At 27.7% G+C, this 23,919-nt stretch overlaps 2 protein-coding genes across 3 annotated transcripts; both read right to left on the reverse strand.

Annotated features, from left to right (window-relative positions):
- Window positions 1–120: 120 nt before the first annotated feature.
- LOC123264788 (muscle M-line assembly protein unc-89-like) lies at window positions 121–11,500 on the reverse strand. Its single transcript, XM_044728272.1, has 10 exons — window positions 11,235–11,500; window positions 10,848–10,921; window positions 5,588–6,217; window positions 3,566–4,466; window positions 2,399–2,584; window positions 2,122–2,338; window positions 969–1,186; window positions 706–900; window positions 512–641; window positions 121–356 (listed from the first exon to the last, which is right to left on the reverse strand). Exons 1-10 carry the CDS (start codon window positions 11,427–11,429, stop codon window positions 226–228), a joined length of 2,877 nt encoding a protein of 958 aa, XP_044584207.1. The 5' UTR covers window positions 11,430–11,500; the 3' UTR covers window positions 121–225.
- A 227-nt stretch (window positions 11,501–11,727) lies between these two features.
- LOC123264807 (glutamate dehydrogenase, mitochondrial) lies at window positions 11,728–23,004 on the reverse strand. 2 transcript variants are annotated; one of them, XM_044728306.1, is made up of 7 exons: window positions 22,987–23,004; window positions 22,096–22,547; window positions 16,293–16,493; window positions 15,665–16,212; window positions 14,062–14,272; window positions 13,827–13,981; window positions 11,728–12,786 (listed from the first exon to the last, which is right to left on the reverse strand). In XM_044728306.1, the coding sequence occupies exons 2-7, from the start codon at window positions 22,541–22,543 to the stop codon at window positions 12,670–12,672; spliced, it is 1,680 nt and encodes a 559-aa protein (XP_044584241.1). In that variant the 5' UTR covers window positions 22,544–22,547; window positions 22,987–23,004; the 3' UTR covers window positions 11,728–12,669. The 2 variants fall into 2 exon arrangements, with proteins under 2 accessions (XP_044584241.1, XP_044584240.1); XM_044728305.1 differs by lacking the exon at window positions 22,987–23,004 and adding an exon at window positions 22,676–22,932.
- Between the last annotated feature and the right edge of the window lie 915 nt (window positions 23,005–23,919).

Genomic DNA, 23,919 nt, shown 5'->3' on the forward strand with positions numbered 1-23,919 from the left:
ATGGCGGTATCAATGTTGAGTCTGCGTTTTTTGGAGTAAAAAATTAATCAAAATTCTGGAATTTTTCCCAAAAAACAAACAGAAAAATAAAAAAAATATGGTTTTATTTAATTTTTATGTAAATTCAATAAAGTTTATTAATAAATTACAATTAAATTCATAAATTCTAATTATTACTCCAATTTATATTTAAGTAATGAATATTAAATAATTATTAATTTAGAATTAATTGTGGCTTGGATCAATTATTTGTCCGCTGAAGATTATTGTTTCGTCTTTTATAATAAAAAATATGAAAGGACGATTTACTGTAAATTTGATTTTATGATTCATGCAGGAATTATCATCGCCTTTGCCTGAAAAAATAAATAATATTCGTTGTTAATAATTAAAATTTAATTTACATATTTATCAAAACTTTTTGTAAAGAAATGCATTTTTCAAGCAATAAAAATATTTTGGAGCACTTATTTCTAAATTGACGTTAAAAGTACATCAATAATATACTTACAACTATAATAAGGTCTAACACAATCTCCTTCATTTACTCTTAAGACAGTTTTTTGTAAGACTCGACTAATTTTTGCCTTTTCAGACACACAGCAAAGATTAGAATTGTCCATTGTTTTGTTAATATTAATCTAAAAATAAAATATTATTGTTATTAGAAAATAAAATAAATAAATGAATAAAAAATAAAATTACCTTGTCTGAATAATTGTGTAAGTCAATAAAACTTTGAATTTTAAATTTCGGCAAAGATAACTCAACAATCTTTACTTTTGCGTGATGGTTAAAATCAGTGTACTGAAATTTATTAAGATGTTTAAGAACATCAGATAAATTTTTTTCCTTATCTGGTAAAACAACAATCATTTTAAGCTCTTGATATTTATTCGCCTGGAAAAAGTAATGATCATCAACAAATCCAGGTAAGTAAGTCCAATTCTGTCATGTTTAATTTTTACCTTTAAAGGAAGCTCAATAACTGCAGCAGATAAATAATTCATGTGGTAATAACGAAATGCATGTATTTGCAGCATCGTACATACATACTTGTACGTATTATTCCCAATGTAGAATAGTTTTTGATCATTAAACAACTGGTCGAATGGGTATACCCAATTGGTCTGGAGATAGCCAACACCAGCGAGAATTAAGGATGTATTTTCATTTACCACTTCATCTGAAATTCAATATGAGCGTAATAAAAACTAGCAACCTTGCAGTCACTATGTGACTGACGTGACTTGTGAACTATAAATCAATAAAATATTGCTCTATTAAATAATGACTTTTGTTAAATTGAACTGTAATTTGTTAACTATTGAAATTTTTAAAGATATAAACTCATCCTGATGTTACACTTATCAAGAGCTTTCATTTGAGTACCCACATGCATTTTTGATATATTTTTCATATATACATATATATAAATATATAAAATATATGAAAAATTGACGTGGGTATTCAAATGAAAGGACTCGATGAGTGTAGTGTCGAAGTGAGCTTATATCTTTAAAAATGTCAATATTTCTCATAATACAAAGTCGTTTCTTAATTATGTAAAATTGCACTGTACTTTCTTAATTATTGATGTTTTTAAAGATATAAGCTCATCCTGATGTTACACTCATCAAGAGCTTTCATTTGAGTACCCACATGCATTTTAATATATTTTTCATATAAATATATATATATATATATATATATATATATATATATATATATATATATATATATAAGTATATAAAATATATTAAAAATTGATGTAGGTACTCAAATGAAAGGTTTTGATGAGTGTAACACCAAGATGAGCTTATATCTTGAAAGATGTCAATAGTTTACGAGATAAAAGGTAATTTCTTAATTATGTATCCAGAGATGGAGAATTTTCGAATGTAGCCTAAATATTCATCATAATAAATTGACTATCGGTGAGAACTATAAGAAACTTTGAAAAGGCACAAATTCAAATCAAGACCTATGCAGTGACTCTAAATTTTACAAATAAAACTGATTTTATCATATTACTATTCTGGACACAAAATTTTTCTTATTCTCTTATTAATGTAGATTAAGCAAAAAAATTTCAACTAAGTAATCAACGAATTTTCATACGTTCACTGTTACTGATGACTTTTTGTGCATAATTGTTGGTTTTATTTGCAACCCAGCGATTAATTTGTTCAACAGCGTCGTTTCCTTTTTTGTAATCAACACTTATTGGATCTGATTGGTAAGTATCCTGAATTAAGTTCCTGTATTCTGGACTAATTTCCACGTTTTGAGGCAGAAATATTTTATCACCCAGAATCAATGTTGTTTTGTTCATATCCTGAAGATAAATAATTTATAAATTAAAAACTTTAAAATATAAATATTTAAACCAACAAACCTTAAGCGAATCCACTAAAAATTTTATAGGCCGTAATTCTTCCTTAGATATTTCTTTAGACAAATGTAAAGTATTATCTAATTCCTTTTTAGTGTCTTTACAGGCTCCGTTTTCAGCCATCAATAATAAAAGCGCAAAATTAATAGGCGCGATTGCGTAATTTGTGGTATTGTCTTTTAAAACAGCCTAAAAAAATCATCCAATTAATTCAAGCTCCGGTTAAGGGGGGAAATACCTGTAGAAGGCCGTTTTCATGCTGATTTTCATGAATTTTTTTAAGGTATAAAAAATTAATATTATTTATTGAAACTATCAGGTTATTTTATACATATATTTATGAGTATTTTTTCGTATTAAACAACAATATAAGTTAAAAAATAGCGGAAATATCAGCTGATACACATCGTAAGTTGTCATCCGACTTAGCCGTCTGTGTGCAGTATGGAAGCCACAATTTTTATTTGAAAGCAATGCCACAGAAAAGTTACTTTATTTATATGTGTATCTTCCATATGAACCTCAATTCCAAAAAAAAAGGCAAAAACTTGCATTTTTTAGAGGGCTGTAAAATTAAGTCGTGATTTTTTACCACTTTTTCATACGTTGTTTATTAAAAAAAAAAATAGTTTAAATAAAAATATCGCTTTCGATTGAGGTTCATATTCAAGGCAATTGTATAAAAAATATTATAAGCCATATCGTAAGATGATTGGCTTAAAACTCTTTGAGCTAGACTGCACACAGTTTTGAAAAAACTCGTTTCGAGAAAAACGCGTTTGAAAAAAAAGTTAATGTAAAATAGTATTAAAGTAATTACTAAATCGCTTATAATTTTTGAACCAATAGCAATTTTTACTTGAAATTAAAAATCTATATTTTTGAATAGTTTTACAAGCGATTTATAAAAAAAAATTGAAATTTTTTAAGCCCGTACACGTATTTCCTCCCTTAATAAAACAAACTTACATGGAAAAAAAATGTTCTTGAATCAAGTATATAATTTTGAAGAACTTGATATTCTTGATTTGAGTAGAAAAATTCTTGATTTAAGGAAATTTTACTTAATTCAAAAAATTTTCGCCTTGATTCAATTAACCTCTTCAAAATTACATTCTTGGTTCAAGAATTTTTCTCTTGAATCAACTTAATTTTTTTTTTTCAGTGTACCTTCGTCAAATCCAGACTAAACTTATTGATACTGTTTATAATTTTCTTCAGCGCCTTCTTCTCTAAAGGTTGCATTGTAATATTTTCAAGTTTGTCAATAGTATCTTTGTCTACTTTAAGACAATTATCCAAATCAGACTTTGGATTTTCAGGCTTCGGAGTTTCTTCAGAAGGTACTGATTCAGTTGTAGTCGTCAACGCTTCAGGTGTCTTTAAAGTCTTATCATCCCTATCATCATCAGTATGTCCACCAGAAGCCGATTCATCTTTTTTAGCAGTAGTATGACTTGATTCAGTAACACCAGGTGGTGAATCACACATCATCATATTATCTTCACTATCTTTGGTAGAAGATTCAGGACTTTTTGGTTCAGTAGTCTTCTTATCATCTTCAGAAGGTACTTTGCTAGTTTCTTCAGTAGTTGTTACACCATTTTTAGTTAATGGAAGAGGTGTAGAAGTAGTATTTGTATCAGCAGTTGGCTCACTAACTGCACTAAATTCACTTTCGACGTCACGTGGTTCATCGTCAACAAATTTTGGACTAGTTTTTTCCGGACTCAGTGTAGTTACACCCAGTGGTGTTATAATACCTTCACTGCTTCGCTCAGTACTAAATTTTTCAGTCTCATCTTTTTTAGAAGGTTCAGTTCTTTCTTCTTTTGGAGTTCTATCACTTGGTTTAGGTGTAGTAGGTGTCTCTACCGTTGTAAATTTCTCTGTAGTTCCATCACCAGAAGATGTGACATTTTTATCTTTAGTTACACCTGGTATAAACATTCTATCCTCACCTTCACTGTCACTAAGATCTAATGGTGGTTTATCGTCTAACGTTTTAGCAGTATCATTTTTTGTAGTGATATCTTTTATTTCAGGACTGACAGTAGTTGAAATAGCTGAACTGTAAATTAAAATAAAATTAATCTATATTATTAAGAGAATAAGCAAAATTTTGTGGCTAGTGTATTTATATGATAAAATGGGTTTTTATGATTAAATTTGATATCGTTGGAAGAGTCTTGACCTGGAGTGGTGCATTTTCATGGTTTCATATCATTCTCACCAATAATCAGTTTATGATGATAAGTATTTTGGTTGCATTCGAAAATTCTCTCTAGATGTATAATTAAGGAATGATCTTGTATCTTAGGAAATATTGACATTATTAAAGATATAAGCTCATCCCGATATTACACTCATCGAGACCTTTCATTTGAGTACCCCCATCATTTTTTCATATATTTATATATTTATATATATGTATATATGAAAAATATATCAAAAATGCATGTGGGTACTCAAATAAAAGCTTTTGATTAGTGTAACATCGGGATAAGCTTAAATCTTTAAAAACGTCAATAGTTAAGAAAGTACAGTTTAATTTTACATAATTAAGAAACGACCTTATATCCTGAGAATTATTGACATTTTTAAAAATATAAGCACATCCCGATGTTATACTCATCGAGACCTTTCATTTGAGTACCCACATCATTTTTTCATATATTTATATATATTATATATATGTATATATGAAAAATATATTAAAAATGCATGTGGGTACTCTAATGAAAGCACTTGATGAGTGTAACATTGGGATGAGCTTATATCTTTAAAAATATCAATAATTAAGAAATTACCTTGTATCTTGTTAACTACTGACATTTTTAAAGATATAAGCTCATCCCGACGTTGCACTCTCCGAGACCTTTCATTTAAGTACCCACATCATTTTGTCATATATTTATATATATTATATATATATATATATATATGTATATATGAAAAATATATCAAAAATGCATGTGGGTACTCAAATGAAAGCTCTTGATGAGTGTAACATCGGGATGAGCTTATATCTTCAAAAACGTCATTATTTAAGAAAGTACAGTGCAATTTAACAAAAGTCATTATTTAATAAAGCAAAATTTTATTTATTTATAGTTCTCAAGTCACGACAGTCACATAGTGACTGCAAGGTAGGTAGTATATTTAAAATTATTTTTAAAAAATTTTCTTTACCTTAAAGTTGTATGATTTGATTCAGTAACACCAGGTGTTGAATCACACATCATCATATTATCTTCACTATCTTTGGTAGAAGATTCAGGACTTTTTGGTTCAGTAGTCTTCTTATCATCTTCAGAAGGTACTTTGCTAGTTTCTTCAGTAGTTGTTACACCATTTTTAGTTAATGGAAGAGGTGTAGAAGTAGTATTTGTATCAGCAGTTGGCTCACTAACTGCACTAAATTTACTTTCGACGTCACGTGGTTCATCGTCAACAAATTTTGGACTAGTTTTTTCCGGACTCAGTGTAGTTACACCCAGTGGTGTTATAATACCTTCACTGCTTCGCTCAGTACTAAATTTTTCAGTCTCATCTTTTTTAGAAGGTTCAGTTGTTTCTTCTTTTGGAGTTCTATTACTTGGTTTAGGTGTAGTAGGTGTCTCTACCGTTGTAAATTTCTCTGTAGTTCCATCACCAGAAGATGTGACATTTTTATCTTTAGTTACACCTGGTATAAACATTCTATCCTCACCTTTACTGTCACTAAGATCTAATGGTGGTTTATCGTCTAACATTTTAATAGTATCATTTTTTGTAGTGATATCTTTCATTTCAGGACTGACAGTAGTTGAAATAGCTGAACTGTAAATTAAAATAAAATTAATCTATATTATTAAGAGAATAAGCAAAATTTTGTGGCTAGTGTATTTATATGATAAAATGGGTTTTTATGATTAAATTTGATATCGTTGGAAGAGTCTTGACCTGGAGTGGTGCATTTTCATGGTTTCATATCATTCTCACCAATAATCAGTTTATGATGATAAGTCTTTTGGTTGCATTCGAAAATTCTCTCTAGATGTATAATTAAGAAATGATCTTGTATCTTAGGAAATATTGACATTATTAAAGATATAAGCTCATCCCGATATTACACTCATCGAGACCTTTCATTTGAGTACCCCCATCATTTTTTCATATATTTATATATTTATATATATGGGTCATTCCACCAAATAAGAACATTTTTACGGGGCGACCCTCGCGGATTATGTTTAAAATTTATGGAGGTGTTCTCTATCATAAGACAAAAATTCCCTGAGAGTTTTAGCTCTTAATACGCAGCGGTCTTGAAGTTATGATTTTTTGAAATTTTGGAAAAAATTTTTTTTCAACTTTTTCGTCAATTTTTCTGATATGAAAAACATTTCTAAACAAAATCGACAAACATTGTATTTTGTAGGAAAAATTCTCAGCTTTTGAATGAAAATATTTATTTTTTCATAAACTCATCAGAAGATCCTTAAAAATCGAATTAAAGTGGAAAAATTGATTTTTTTCGGTGTGCAGCCCGAAATTCTTCAAATTTGAATTTTTTTTTCTGAAAGCTGAGAGTTTTTTACACAAAATATAGCATTTGGCCGATGTGCATATTTTTTTTTTCGTCGAAATTAAATTAAATGTTAGATTCACTATGCAGTAATATAATTCAGAATAGTAATATAATTTTCTCTTTAATACTAAAATTATAGTACTCAGAAATTTTGAACCACTTGCTTAAAAGATGAGTCTATACTTCGTCACTTATCATGCAGATGATATCAGTGAATCTGAGAATGTTGATTTAGACTCTGGTGAAATGACTACTAATACTTTGAATTCCACAAAAGTTCCAGGCAATCAGCCGCTTAAGTTAGATGTAAAAAAACTTGTCATTGATTTTTATGAAAGCGAAGAAAACTCAAAACAATTAGCCGGCATGAAAGATTTTAAATCTGTGAAGGATTGTGATGGAAATCGAACTAGGGTACAAAAAAAGTTGATTCTTTGTAATTTAAAAGAATTGTACCAAAGCTTCAAAGCGCAATATAATTCAGTGGCAATCGGATTTTCTAAATTCGCTAGTTTGAGGCCTACTTATTGTATTCTTGCTGGAAGTAGTGGTACACATGTCGTATGTGTTTGTACTATTCATCAAAATGTAAAATTGATGTTAGAAGGTACTTGTGTATTTGACATTCTCTATAATTGTACTAAAACTAGTTATTAATCTTATTACATTTATTCCATTTAGGATGTAATTTTCCAAAATTTGCGAAAAACACCGATTGGGTTGTAGAATCTCAGCCAATTTACAAAAATTTATTAAATAAATTAGTTTGTAACAATCCAAAAGAATCGTGCTTTTCCAGAATGTGCAATAGTTGTCCAAATAATGAAGAAATCGCTGATTATTTTCGTGTGTCGTTTAATGAATCTGATGTTAATGAAATCCAATATAAAATGTGGACATCAACAGACCGTTGTACTATTGTGAATGTTACTTCAGATTCCGAAGACTTCATCGAGACTTTAGTGACGCAACTTGATAAGCTTTTGAAACATGATTTTATTGCGAAAACACAAAGTCGATTTTTTTCTGATACAAAACTAAATTTAAAGAGCGGGGAATTCGCCGTAGTATTTGACTTTGCGGAAAATTATGCATTCGTTGTGCAGGAAGCAGCTCAAGGCTTTCATTGGAATAATGATCAAGCTACTATATTTCCAATGGTGATTTATTATAACGAAAATGATACTATTAAGCATTTGAGCTTTGTTGGTATTTCAGATTGTCTTAAGCACGACACAGTTTTAATTTATTTATTTCAAGAGCAATTGATTGCCTTTCTTAAAAAGAAGTTTGCTGTCATCAATACGATTTTTTACTTCTCTGATGGAGCTCCACAACAATTCAAAAACAAGAAAGCATTTACAAACTTATGTTATCATTATGCTGACTTCGAAATCAACGCTGAGTGGCATTTTTTTGCAACTGCCCATGGCAAAGGACCATGCGATGGTCTTGCGGGTTCATTAAAACGATATGCTGCTAGAGCTTCATTACAAATGAACAATAAAGAGCATATACTGAAACCACAAGATTTGTTTTTCTGGGGAACGAAAAATTTTACAAGCGTTGACTTTACTTTTATAGCTAATGACGATTATTTAATAAAAAAAAATGTATTAGACGTACGATATTCTCAATCGAAAACGGTGAAAGGTACACAGTCATTACACACTTTTGTGCCTTTAAAAGATGAAATTGGTTATGCTTTCATTAAAACTGTGTCCACATCTCAAAAAAGTTCAAAAATAAAAGTATTTTAATTATAATGAATTTGCGTTTAATTTAATTGTGACGAAACAAAAAATATGCACATCGGCAAAACGCTATATTTTGTGTAAAAAACTCTCAGCTTTCAGAAAAAAAAATTCAAATTTGAAGAATTTCGGGCTGCACACCGAAAAAAATCAATTTTTTCACTTTAATTCGACTCTTAAGGGTCTTCTGATGAGTTCATGAAAAAATAAATATTTTCATTCAAAAGCTGAGAATTTTTCCTACAAAATACAATGTTTGTCGATTTTGTTTAAAAATGTTTTTCATGTCAGAAAAATTGACGAAAAAGTTGAAAAAAAATTTTTTCCAAAATTTCAAAAAATCATAACTTCAAGACCGCTGCGTATTAAGAGCTAAAACTCTCAGGGGATTTTTGTCTTATGATAGAGAACACCTCCATAAATTTTAAACATAATCCGCGAGGGTCGCCTCGTAAAAATGTTCTTATTTGGTGGAATGACCCATATGTATATATAAAAAATATATCAAAAATGCATGTGGGTACTCAAATGAAAGCTCTTGATGAGTGTAACATCGGGATGAGCTTATATCTTCAAAAACGTCATTATTTAAGAAAGTACAGTGCAATTTAACAAAAGTCATTATTTAATAAAACAAAATTTTATTTATTTATAGTTCTCAAGTCACGACAGTCACATAGTGACTGCAAGGTAGGTAGTATATTTAAAATTATTTTTAAAAAATTTTCTTTACCTTAAAGTTGTATGATTTGATTCAGTAACACCAGGTGTTGAATCACACATCATCATATTATCTTCACTATCTTTGGTAGAAGATTCAGGACTTTTTGGTTCAGTAATCTTCTTATCATCTTCAGAAGGTACTTTGCTAGTTTCTTCAGTAGTTGTTACACAATTTTTAGTTATATCTTTTATTTCAGGACTGACAGTAGTTGAAATAGCTGAACTGTAAATTAAAATAAAATTAATCTCTATTATTAAGAGAATAAGCAAAATTTTTTGGCTAGTGTATTTATATGATAAAATGGGTTTTTATGATTAAATTTGATATCGTTGGAAGAGTCTTGACCTGGAGTGGTGCATTTTCATGGTTTCATATCATTCTCACCAATAATCAGTTTATGATGATAAGTATTTTGGTTGCATTCGAAAATTCTCTCTAGATGTATAATTAAGGAATGATCTTGTATCTTAGGAGATATTGACATTATTAAAGATATAAGCTCATCCCGATATTACACTCATCGAGACCTTTCATTTGAGTACCCCCATCATTTTTTCATATATTTATATATTTATATATATGTATATATGAAAAATATATCAAAAATGCATGTGGGTACTCAAATAAAAGCTTTTGATTAGTGTAACATCGGGATAAGCTTAAATCTTTAAAAACCTCAATAGTTAAGAAAGTACAGTTTAATTTTACATAATTAAGAAACGACCTTATATCCTGAGAATGATTGACATTTTTAAAAAGATAAGCATCATCCCGATGTTATACTCATCGAGACCTTTCATTTGAGTACCCACATCATTTTTTCATATATTTATATATATTATATATATGTATATATGAAAAATATATTAAAAATGCATGTGGGTACTCTAATGAAAGCACTTGATGAGTGTAACATTGGGATGAGCTTATATCTTTAAAAATATCAATAATTAAGAAATTACCTTGTATCTTGTTAACTACTGACATTTTTAAAGATATAAGCTCATCCCGACGTTGCACTCTCCGAGACCTTTCATTTAAGTACCCACATCATTTTTTCATATATTTATATATATATATATATATATATATATATATATATATATATATATATATATGTATATATGAAAAATATATCAAAAATGCATGTGGGTACTCAAATGAAAGCTCTTGATGAGTGTAACATCGGGATGAGCTTGTATCTTCAAAAACGTCATTATTTAAGAAAGTACAGTGCAATTTAACAAAAGTCATTATTTAAATAATTTATTAATTATTTAAATAATTTATTAATTAATAAAGCAAAATTTTATTTATTTATAGTTCTCAAGTCACGGCAGTCACATAGTGACTGCAAGGTAGGTAGTATATTTAAAATTATTTTTAAAAAATTTTCTTTACCTTAAAGTTGTGGTTATTTCTTCAGTTTTATTTGATGTTGTATTTTCACCATTGCAAAGTCCAAGTTTCCGCAACTGTTTCATTAAATTTATTAACATTTTTTAAATATAAAGGGTGATTCTAAGATAAAAGCATTCCAGTTGTACAAATAGTGATTATAAACTATCAATTCTCAATTACTAAAAATATTTTTTTTATTTTTTTTTCTCTTCTTTCAAATTTGTTAAAAAATTTCTTAAATTTCTTAAATCTATCTTCTCTTTACAAATACTATTTGTTGTATGTAAACATTACTAAACATTCTACACATAAAAATGTAACATATTGTTGTAAATTGCCGAGGACATTTCTTTACAAATAAATAAAAAAATAAATTTAATAACTTACCATTTCACAAGTGTTTGGTAAAATTGGAATTCCATCGCACTTGCAATCACAGTTTGGTCCGGAAATAGCCGACGAATTTCCATTAAGTAAAGAAAAAGGAACTGATATATAATTCAACCCTAATGGTGAAGGTAATGGACTAGTCGTATTACACCCACCCGTAAGTACAAGAATTAAATTCAAAAGCGGCGTCATAGTAAATACATTAATTTACACTCTTTAATTTAAAATGAATCTTGAGTAAAAAATTTTATTAACTAAACCCATAATTAACTTTCAGATTATTTATAAGAACTCAAATCGTGAAGAAATTAGTAAATATTGTTGTTATTAAGTGATAAGTCTTGTAAATTGGTTTATCAGTTGAAATTTCCTCAATTGTTGGTACATTTTTTAAACAATAATAAAAAAGATATTGTTCGAGGAAATAAGTATTTTAAAAACATGATTTAAAGATTTGATAATTGTGTAGGAAGTTGAATTTTAAGGAATTTTTAATCATTTTATTAAAATTGCTTACAATAAACGTAAAACACGAGCGATTATCTTTAAAAAAAATAAAAAGTATGTTTGTACCTAAAATTTAAATACAAATTCAATTACACGGAAGTTTTTTAAGTATTTTAAATATAATTAAACAACAACAATCACTTAGAGATTATGAAGTGTATTCAACAGTAATATTATAGGCATTAAATTTAACATTTGCGTTATTTTAATTCTTAAGTGTAATTGTATACAATACATCATTTTTTAAAAGTTACAGTCACTTGAGCAGTAATTTTTTTTATTCGTACGATTTACCGTACTTAAGTTACATCAATGCCTTATTTGTTTTGTTTAATTAATATTTAATTGTATAATGGTAAACCATATTAGCGCAATAATCGCACAGAAATTCAGCTTCAAAATTTTTAAAAATTTATCTGTAATATTTAATATAAAAAAATTGTGTTTTCTAACCAGTGGTAGCTTATAATTAATTATAATTAAGTTTATCGGCAAAATTAACGATGTTTAAGCATTAAATGGCACCATCAAATTAATTAATAATTGCGTGTTATTAATTAATTTTTGAGTGTTAAAATAAAATATTCTATGGTACATCTTGAGGATCATTCACTGCTGATGTAACTTTACTGGATTTTTTGTTATCAAGTGCGGCTGTTTTACAATTCGCTGAGTATTAATTGATTATACTGGAGGATAAAACTGAGTAAGTTAATTGATTAAAATAAAATTAATTATTTTTTTAATTGTTTCAAGTCCGTAAAAATAATTTATCGAGTAATCAAATAATACACGGCAAATAATATTGAAGCCTAATTGAAAATATGAAAATACTGACGGATGAAATGTGTAAATATTTAATTATTTGATTTACTAAAATTTTTTTAATTTTTGCTTTGATATTTATTGTTATTTATGACTAGGATTAAAAAGCAAGACCGGCTTCTGAATATGTCGTGAAAATTTTCTCAATGGAATTTGCGTAAGCTGCTGTCCTCAAGTCTAGTCCCAGGTTGTATTTCATTGCAGTCTTCATAATAGCCTGCAATAATAAAAAAAAAATAAAATTAATATTATTGCTTTAATCAGGTCTAAATTCTTAGAAAATTAATTGAAATCAGGATGTTATAGACCAAAATAATGTATCTTGGAAGATACCAAAAAAGCAAAGACTGAAATCTCGTATTTATTAGAAGATTATTGTTGATAATTTATTACTTATCAATATTAACTAAAAAATAATAGATTAATTTTTTTATTCATATCGCGTTACAAATACCATAAGGGCGTAAAAAATTATACTTCCTTATGGCATCCGGGAACCACAAGGGCGTATAATAAAAATTCAATTTTTTTTTCAGTCTAAAAAAAATTTTTAGTTTGGAGAAATTTTTTTTTTGCATTTCTGCACGTTTCATTTAAAAATAAATCGATTTCCGAAAAACAAATTTTTTTATACGCCTTTATGGCTCTCGGGACCTACCTACTCGGAAGCCATGAGGGCGTATAAAAAATTTTTTTTGGGAACCGACGTATTTTTTCATGAAATATGCAGAAATGCAAAAAAAATTTTTTTCCAAACTAAAAATTTTTTGATCTTAGAAAAAAAAATAGAATTTTTATTATACACCCTTATGGCATCTGAGGTAGGTCCCGGGAGCCATAAGAGCATATAAAATTTTTTTTTGCATTTCTGCACATTTCGGACAAAACTACATTGATTCTTTTGCCGGTACACGCCCTTATGGCATCTGAAATGCGATATCGTTGACGAGGTTTTCAAATATATTTAAATGAATTTGTTTCGTTTTATTTATTACGGACTCTAATTTTTTGTATTAAAAAATATCATGCGCAATAATTTTTTTAAATTAAGGACTATGTGTTTTTATATTGTAAAATTTTAAAATACCTAATGATGTCAGAATAAAACTGACGAAAGGTCTCATGTTAAAATAAATGGAATAAAAAACATAACATCATTTTAATCCACAACATCCTGATTTTAATTGGTTAATAAAATTAATTATTATTATTTATAATAAAAATGATAATAAATTAACAAATAAAGAGTGCACTTACTCTAGCTGATCGTTCCATAGTATAGTCGAGACCAGAATGAACAATGTCTTTTTCGGAAGCACCAGAAATTCTTTTTTGGAAAGCTTCAGACGCAGTTACTGGAATACGGCCTCCAACGCGACCAAATCTACGTTCTAAAGACTCTTGGACGGATTCTATAAAAATAAATATGATATAAGTATTCTATAATGTTTATAAAATTAAATAAAAAATTCAACGTATAAAAAACAATTACCTAATAAATGGTAATTAGATTCTCTTTCATATTTAAATGTGAGCCGCCCGTAAGAAACATGATTCAAATTTTTGAGCCATTCGAAGAATGATACAGTAACACCACCAGCGTTTATATACAAATCAGGAATAACAAGTATATTTCTTTCAATAAGAATTTTGTCGGCAGCAGGTGTTGTAGGTCCGTTAGCAGCTTCAGCGATTATTTTAGCCTTGAAAATAAATAAAAATGATCTATATTATTAAGAGAATAAGGAAAATTTTGTGGTCAGTGTATTTATATGATAAAATGGATTTTTATGGTTGAATTTGTTATCATTAGAAACGTCTTGACCAGGAGTTGTACCTTTTCAAGATTTTATATCATTGTCACCAATAGTCAATTTATGATGATAAGTATTTAGGCATCATTCAAAAATGCTCTATCTCTAGATACAAAAATAAGAAATGACCTTTTATCTTGTGAAATTTGACATTTTTAAAGATATAAGCTCATCCCGATGTTACACTCATCAAAACCTTTCATTTGAGTACCCACATCAATTTTTCATATATTTATATATACTATATATATGTATGTATAAAAAATATATCAAAATACATGTGAGTACTCAAATGAAAGCTCTTGATAAGAGTATCATCGAGATGCGCTAATATCTTTGAAAACGTCAATATTTAAGAAAGTACAGAGCATTTTAACAAATATCTTGTGAACCATCGACATTTTTAAAGATATAAGCTCATTCCGATGTTTTATTCATGAAGACCTTTCATTTGAGTACTCACATGCATTTTGATATATTTTCTATGTATATATATATATATATAAAATTGATGTGGGTGCTCAAATTAAAGCTCGTGATGAGTGTAACATCGGAATGAGCTTAGATCTTTAAAAACGTCAATAGTTAAGAATATACAGTGCAATTTAACATAATTAAGAAACCATCTTGTATCTTGAGAACTATTGACATTTTTAAAGATATAAGCTCATCCCGATGTTACACTCATCAAGACCTTTCATTTGAGTACCCACATCAATTTTTCATATATATATATATATATATATATATATATATATATATATATATATTAAATATATCGATGGTCTAATTAGCAATTTGTCTAACTCCATATTTTTTAGAGGGTGATTTTTTAACATTTTGTTGTAGCCATAATCGAATTATAAATTATTTGAATGATTCAAACCTGAATATTATATCTATATTAGACAATAATTATATAAAATGGTTTTTTCAAGTGATAATAAATTTTGGACTAATTGTTTTTTTCGTACAAATAAAATATTCTCTAAAATGAAGTTAGACAATTTGCTAATTAGAACGTCGATATGTACATTTGGAAAATATATAAAAATGCATGTGGTTGCTCAAATGAAAGCTCTTGATGAATACAACATCGGAATGAGCTTATATCTTTAAAAACGTCAATAGTTAAAAAAGTACAGTGCAATTTAACAAAAGTCATTATTTAATAAAGCAAAATTTCATTTATTTATAATACTCAAGTCTCAGCAGTCACATAGTGACTGCAAGGCTGTTAGTAATTAATTAATTAAATACTTTTATAAATAAAATCAATACCTTAATACGCGATGCGTTGTCTTTGTTGATAACCTTCTCAATGGCTGCAGGAATGAAAATATCGCACTGTTCGTACATAAGATTTTCACCAGTGTAAGGCTGAGCGCCGGGGAAACCAACAATAGTTCCATTCTCAATTCTATAATCTTCCAACTGCTTGGGATCAATTCCTTCGGGGTTGACGATCGAGCCGTCGTGCTCAATAACACCGATACAAGTAGCACCGGCCCGGTGGAGATAACGCATCGAGTGAAGACCTACATTACCAAAACCTTGAACGATAAAGGTTTTACCGCCCCACCCGGGAGTTGTTCCAATCATCGACATGTAGTTAGCCTCGTTTATAAAGTTCTCTAGACCGTGGAATACTCCGCGACCGGTAGCTGAAATACGACCGTGGATTCCACCCTGATTGATGGGCTTTCCTGTTACACACGCGTGAGCGTTTATGTCCAAGTGACCGATTGTTTTGGCATAGGTGTCCGCTATCCATGACATTTCCCGTTCACCTGTTCCCATATCAGGGGCTGGTACATCAACTCCAGGTCCTGTAAAAATAATTTATCATTAATAATTAATTCATAATTTTTTTTATATATTAGTAAATTTATTTCATTATTTCACTCACCAATAAAACCTTTCTTGGCCATCTCCAAAGTAAACCTACGGGTTATTTTTTCCAATTCATGCTCTGAGTACTTTTTAGGATCGATTTTTATTCCGGCTTTGGCTCCTCCAAAAGGAACATCGACACAAGCACACTTGAAAGTCATCAATGCTGATAAAGCTTTCACTTCATCTCGGCAGACGTCCATTGAAAATCGAATACCTAAAACAGATAATTTATTAATTAAATTCGTTCTATTAATTTTATTCAGAATATTTTTAGTTTAATACTAGCAACCTTGCAGTCACTATGTAACTGCCGTGACTTGTGAACTATAAATAAATAAAATTTAGCTTTATTAAATAATGACTTTTGTTAAATTGCACAATACTTTCTTAACTATTGACGTTTTTAGAGATATAAGCTCATTCCGATGTTACACTCATCAAGAGCTTTCATTTGAGTACCCACATGCATTTTTGATATATTTTTCATATATACGTATATGTAATATATATAAATATATAAAATAAATGAAATGTTGATGTGGGTACTCAAATGAAAGGTCTCGATGAGTGTAATGTCGGGGTGAGTTTATATCTTTCAAAATGTAAATAGTTCACAAGATACAAGGTCGTTTCTTAATTATGTTAAATTGCACTGTACTTTCTTAAATATTGATGTTTTTAAATGTATAAGCTCATTCTGATGTTACACTCATCAAGAGCTTTCGTTTGAGTACCTACATGCATTTTTTATATATTTTTCATATATACATATATGTCATATAAATAAATATATAAAATATATGAAAAATTGATGTGGGTACTCAAATGAAAGGTCTTGATGAGTGTAACATCAGGATGAGCTTATATCTTTAAAAATATTAATATATCATAAGATACAAAGTCATTTCTTAATTATTAATATTTTTAAAAATATAAGCTCATCCCGATGTAACACTAATCAAGAGCTTTCATTTGAATACCCAAATGCATTTTTAATATATATTTCATACATACATATAATATATTTCATACATATATATTATATATATAGACATATAGATAATATATATAAATATATGAAAAATGATATGGGTACTTAAATGAAAGGTCTTAATGAGTGTAACATCGGGATGAGCTTATACCTTTAAAAATGTCAATAGTTCACAAGATACAAGGTCGTTTCATAATTATGGTAAATTGCACTATACTTTCTTAACTATTGACCTTTTTAAAGATATAAGCTCATTCCCATGTTACACTCATCAACAGCTTTCATCTGAGTACCCACATGCATTTTTGATATATTTTTCATATATACATATATATTACATATATAAATATATGAAAAATTGATGTGGGTACTCAAATGAAAGGTCTTGATGAGTGTAACATCGAGATGAGCTTATATCCTTAAAAATGTCAATAGTTCACAAGATACAAGGTCATTTCTTAATTATGTTTCTAGAGATAAAGAATTTTCGAATGCAGCCTAAATACTTATCATAATAAATTAACTATCGGTGAAAATAATATGAAACCATGAAAAGGCACAACTCCAGGTCAAGACTTTTCCAGCGATACCAAATTTAATCATAAAAACCCATTTTATCATATAAATACACTAGCCACAAAATTCTGCTTATTCTCTAAATAATATAGATAATTAGTATATTTTAGTAGTCATTTCTATTTATGTTAACTCTAAATTTAACTTGGAATCTTTCTTCTGATATAATCTATATATTTAGTTTACTCCAATACATGAGCAATAAATTGGCAAATGCTCCGACCTAATGAGCTTAGACAGCACGGCACCGATAGTCTTTTGTTATTATTTATTTTTTATACATCGGAGTAATTAAATTTTATTTTAAAAGGAAATATTACATTTTTGTTATTTTTTAAAGAAGAAATATTTATTAAAATTATCTCAGAGTTATTTATAAATCTTTTTATTTTTAAATAAAATATTTACTTTATATATTTTACTTATTTGAATAATATTTAGTATTTACTGGTCATACTTCCGAGTTGTGAGTAAATATTTTTTATAAATATTTTTTATGAATTTAAAAAAAATTCCAATTATTTTATTTCACAATTTTTATGTTTTTCAATTAATAACAGAGATTATTACAAAATTAGAATAAATATTTATAAATAGAAATAAACAATTTATCTCTAAGTAATAAAATAGATAGTAGGAATATATATAGATTATAAATTGAATAGTTACAATATTTATATTTGTATAATGAAAACAATTTTCTGAGCGAATAAATATAAATAACTAATGAATAATTTTTACGTAACATAATTTAATGATAATAGATAATTATCTGGACATGTTTACTAAATGAGCATAATTCTCAAGTAAAAGACGAGCCTCTAAGTTTATTTATAACATATAAGATGGTTACAAGGCTGTTGAAGCTTAAAGCTTTTGACTGACCTCATTATTTACTATATTCCTCACAAAGTGCTTTAACAAATCCATAATTGTTAATCAATAACAGTCAATTATTTTCAATCAGCTTATCAAGGTCTAACGCCGGCTGTTTATCAAAAGTAACAGTAACAAAACTGGTCAATGTAAGCAAGCCGTTTGATGAAATAAAATAAAATAAAGTTGAATTAATTAATGGATAAAATAATAAAATGTTTTTTGTCTCAGTAAAATTTCAATTTAGATTAAATTTAATTGACTCTTAAAACAGAAACTATTGAATGACTCATTAGTGCCACGTGTGTTTGTTAAAATGCCAACAGTTAAATAATTCCAACTGTTCATATGATACTTAAGACTATACACTTTTTTTTTTTAATCGTATGATTATATTTATATTATTAGATATGTAACAAGAGACGTGAAATATTTTGATGAAAATAATTCAATTTCTTTTTAGACAGTTTTACAATTAACTGTTAAAATTTTTATTTTTTATTTCATCAATTGTAATGATTAATTTTATTAATTTAATTTAATAAATTAAATGTTCATGAAACTAAATTAACAAATAAAAAAAATTTAAGTGATAAAAAAAGAGTGAGTTCTTTTAACAAGAAAAAATAAACAAAACTATTTTATCAAAAGAACACGATTAAAAAATGATTCATTACCCGGAAACTATACGGTTGAATAATAAAAACGATTTATTATTTTATTATTATTCATATAATTGAAATGTCATTGAATAATGATTATTATTAAGCAAATGAAAATTGAAGTCCAATATCCGATGGCTGTCTATTTGATAAGAGCAAATGCCGAGAAACTAGAATTAAAAATGGTAATTTTATTATTGACGGTATGAGCACTGCTATGATAATAAAATAACAAATAAAGTGTTGGACGAATTATATGTATACAATGTCTTCATTATTTACGCGATCATTTTTTTCAAAGGTATTTTATCTAATTTTTCATCGACCTTCTATTTCAATACTCTCGAAGCGTGTAGACAACTTGATGTACAATCACTGACACTTTACTGGCGATTTAATCTCTATTATTAACGGTGTCAAGAAGCTGACAAGAAAAAAGTATTACAACATGAATATAAAGCCCCGATTAATTTTTTTTTTTCATGTATAACTCAATTATCATTTTTTTTTTTTCATCAGTTATCAAAAATTATTTTATGATAATCATAATTATATCACTTTAAATATTTCACTTTTAAAATATATCAAGAAAAAATTCCTATAAAATTGATATTAAAAAAAATTTTTTTAATTTATTAAAATAAATTACGAAATGACACTGAAGTTAGCAGACGTCTAAAAATTTTTGATTATTTTATTAATTAAATTACAACTAATAAGATATTTATAAAAAATTGCACTTATAGTTTTTCAAATTTTTTACATGTGAAATTTTTTTTTTTAAGTTTAATTGAAATTTTTCCAATAAAAAATTTTGAAATTTTGGCTAACTTCATTTTCATATTTTCTTTGAGTTCTGTTTTTTTTTTCTTTCAAATTTTTATTTATCGGGAGCTTATCTCAGTAAATAGTTAGTTTAAATCCCAATTTAAATCCTAACTAAAGCGAGATATGAAAAATAAAAACAAGTTATTTAGTAAATAAAGTAATAATAATAAAGTTAGCCAATATTTTTTTTATTTTGCTTAATTTATTAAATTATAACTAGAAAATATTTTTAAAAAATTGCACTTATAGTTTTTGAAGTTTTTAACAAATGAAAAAATTTTTTAATTTTTTTGTAATTATTTTTTAATAAAAAAAAATCATAACAATTTTTTCAATGTCGGCTAACTTTATTTTCATATAATAATAAAGTTAGCCGATATTTTTGATTTTTTTATTTTGCTTAATTAATTAAATTATAATTAAAAAATATTTTTAAAAAATAGCACTTGCAGTTTTTGAAGTTTTTAACAAATGAAAAAATTTTTTAATTTTTTAATAAAAAAAATCATAACAATTTTTAGATGTCGGCTAACTTTATATTCACAATATGTACCAACTTTGCCACTTCTGCGCCTATATACCGTTTAATAGAATCATTTAATTTTTTCTATAACTTAAACAATAATCTAGAGCCATATTCTATTGGTAATATTTACTCTCTCTCTACAAATTGCTAAGTCAGGTGCATGAGTGACTCTTACATTTATGTTAATACTTTATATATAATTATTAGGGTGTTTCAATTTTAGGCGACTTTTTTTTTTTCAACGAAAAAACAGGCTGAAAACTTGCATGAAGGTGAAAACAGAAGCCTGTTCAAAGCGGAATTCTTAATATTAATATTTAGAGGTGTCTGTCCCTAATTTTTCATTTCCTATATAAATAACATAGTCTGATAAAAGTTTCGATTATTCGTTAATTCATTCAAGAGTTATTGCACTTCGAAAGTTCAAAAAATAGTGTTCTTTGAAACTTTTATCAGACTTTTGAATTGAAGAGCTCAAAAACTTTATAAGTGAAATTTTAAGCGCTTACATATGGAATTAGCGGAAGTTGCAGGGATGGCCTTTAAGGTCAACCGTTTTTCAGATTTTTTTGTGATAAATCAGCGTTATGAGACGTGCACTTTTCTGATTTTCCAAACTTATATTTTCTCTCCGTGTAGAGTAATAAATTGATAATTCCGTGAAACTTTTTAAAAATTTAATTCATCAAACTCGGGTCATGATTTTCTTACAGTAAATGAAATAAAGAAGAAAAAAATTTGATACATGAGTAATTTTTTTTTTAGCTTCATGAAAATGTTACCGCATCAGAACCAATTTTACACATAAAAATAATTTTTAAGACAGTAATAAATTAATTTGTATCAGTTTAATACTTGAATAATCAAAATTTTATATATTTAGAAGTTTACGTCTGAATAACTTTAGAACGGCTGTCTTTATGATAAAAGTGTAAGAGACCTTTTTTGTAGAGCGTTGAATTTTCTACAAGAATATGCTATGGACTGATTTATATGAGGTGCGTATGCCGAGCTAGAAAAATAAACAAAAAAAAAGAATTTTTTTTCCTATGTTATTTAAATGGGATATGAAAAATTAGGGACCGACACCTCTAAATATTAATATTAAGAACTCCGCTTTGAACAGGCTTCTGTTCTCACCTTCATGCAAGTTTTCAGCCTGTTTTTTCGTTGAAAAAAAAAAAGTCGCCTAAAATTGAAACACCCTAATAATTATGTGAATTATTAATACTTTTTTTGATTTTTCTATTGTATACTACATAATATGTACACCTTTACTTGTATGGAACCCTGTTATTGGCTATGCTGTTGGGTTCATTGTTTAATAAATAAATAATAAAGTAAACAGGAAACAAACCTCCTTTGCACGGTGTCCGATGCGTAGAATGCTGAGCACGGTACCCAGTAATCATTTCGTAGTCACCCGAGTCAAGTCTTAAGGGGAAAGTAGTCTCCAAAATATGATCGCAAGGCTCCATTAGCATGAGGATACCTTTGACCTTCTTCCTGCGCTCCTCGATGGTCATTTTAGATCGATGGCCCACATCCTCAACTAGCTTGTCCTCGATAATCTGGCATGATCGGTGGAAGAAGTACTCCACCATGTTAAAGAACTTGGGGTTCTCCGCGACCGGGATGTCCTTGAGTCGGTCGGGAATCTGATGCTCAGCGTACCCCCGGTTTTGGACACTTGTCACTGGGACAGCGCGCGTCAGAGCACCGGCTAAGTCACCATTTAATTTTGGAGTTTGTTTCCCTTTAAGACACCCAGCTCTCGTTCTCACCAGCTTATTTAGGTGAAACATTTTTCTAAAAATTAAAAAAAAAATAATTTTAAATAATAATTTTATCTGTTTATTTTTTTCAAGTTAAGTTTTTTTTTACGAGTTAATTTTTTCGCACTTAAAATTATAGATAGAATTAAAACGATACTAAACCTGCAATAGATTACCGAGTACTGAGTGTAATGTGTACTATTGTAAACTTTAGTACTTTGTATAGGTAGATGTATATATATTTATGTAATTGTAGATATATATTTTAATATGTAGCTATTAAAAGCGCTTCAAGCTTCAGCGGTTTCAGTGTTGAGACCGAGGAAAGCCAACTGACGCCTCACACGTTTTAACTCAGTAGTCCCACGCGTCACACGTAGGCTAGACTTAAACTACTATTTTAGAGATTGGAAAAAGATGATTTTTTGAAATTCTATTCACTAATACATACTAACATACTGTGTCACATATACCTTTTTATCTCTTTCGTTTGTCATCCGATCTTTGATGTCATCGGTAATAAAAGTTTCTGTAGCTTATAATCCTTGGAGCTGTCAAAATTAAAATGTAGATGGCGTTGAGAATTCTCTTAATAATTTTAAAACCCCGGAAAAGTTTTGAACTGTCAAAATAATAGTAAAGTTAGCCGACATTTTTTACTTTTTTGATTTTGCTTCATTTATTAAATTAAAACTAAAAAATATTTTTTAAAAATTGCACTTACAGTTTTTTTAATTTTTTACAAATGAAATTTTTTTTTTTTTTTTAATAATTTTTTATGACATTAAAGTTAGCAGTCACTTAAACATTTTTTTATTTTATTTAACAAACAAATTTACTTCAAAAAATTATTTTTAAAAAATTGCATTTTTAATTTTTTTTAATTTTTACGTCAATTTTTTTTCTAATTTATTTGTTACAAAAATTCTAAAAAATTATCAAAAATCGGCTAGATTAATTTTCATTAATTTTTACAATAAAAAAAAAATTCTAAAAATTTTTAGATATCGGCTAACTTAATTTTCGTACTGTCAAAGTGATTTTTTACGCTACATATAATTGTTACACTTTTTATAAAAATTTTAATAATACTAAAGTTAGCCGACGTTTTTAATTTTTTTATTTTTTTTTTAATAATTAAATTAGAACAAAAAAATATTTTTTAAAAATTGCACAGCCAGTTTTTAAAGTTTTTTACGAATGAAAATTTTTTTGTAATCATTTGTTTTATAAAAAAAAAATTCTAAAAATTTTTACATGTCAGCTAACTTTATTTTCATAAAATTTTATGACATTAAAGTTAACAGCCTCTTGATAATTTTTTTATTTTATTTAATAAATAAATTTTTTAAAAAAAATTGCATTTATAATTTTTTACAATTTCTACATGTCAATTTTTTTTGCCA

Source organism: Cotesia glomerata, linkage group LG5 (genome assembly GCF_020080835.1).
Source record: "Cotesia glomerata isolate CgM1 linkage group LG5, MPM_Cglom_v2.3, whole genome shotgun sequence".
Classification (NCBI taxonomy): domain Eukaryota; kingdom Metazoa; phylum Arthropoda; class Insecta; order Hymenoptera; family Braconidae; genus Cotesia; species Cotesia glomerata.

What these genes read in the sequence shown, in the direction of transcription:
- LOC123264788 (XM_044728272.1), bottom strand. Translation starts at nt 11,429, where the DNA reads ATGACGCCGCTTTTGAATTTAATTCTTGTACTTACGGGTGGGTGTAAT. An exon ending in TTAGTCTGGATTTGACGAAG is followed by an intron (nt 2,585 to 3,565) that starts GTACACTGAAAA and finishes TGATTTTTTTAG; the next exon opens with GCTGTTTTAAAAGACAATAC. An exon ending in TGTTAGACCTTATTATAGTT is followed by an intron (nt 357 to 511) that starts GTAAGTATATTA and finishes TTATTTTTTCAG; the next exon opens with GCAAAGGCGATGATAATTCC.
- LOC123264807 (XM_044728306.1), bottom strand. Translation starts at nt 22,543, where the DNA reads ATGTTTCACCTAAATAAGCTGGTGAGAACGAGAGCTGGGTGTCTTAAA. An exon ending in ATCTAATTACCATTTATTAG is followed by an intron (nt 13,982 to 14,061) that starts GTAATTGTTTTT and finishes TTATTTTTATAG; the next exon opens with AATCCGTCCAAGAGTCTTTA. An exon ending in CTATGGAACGATCAGCTAGA is followed by an intron (nt 12,787 to 13,826) that starts GTAAGTGCACTC and finishes TTATTATTGCAG; the next exon opens with GCTATTATGAAGACTGCAAT.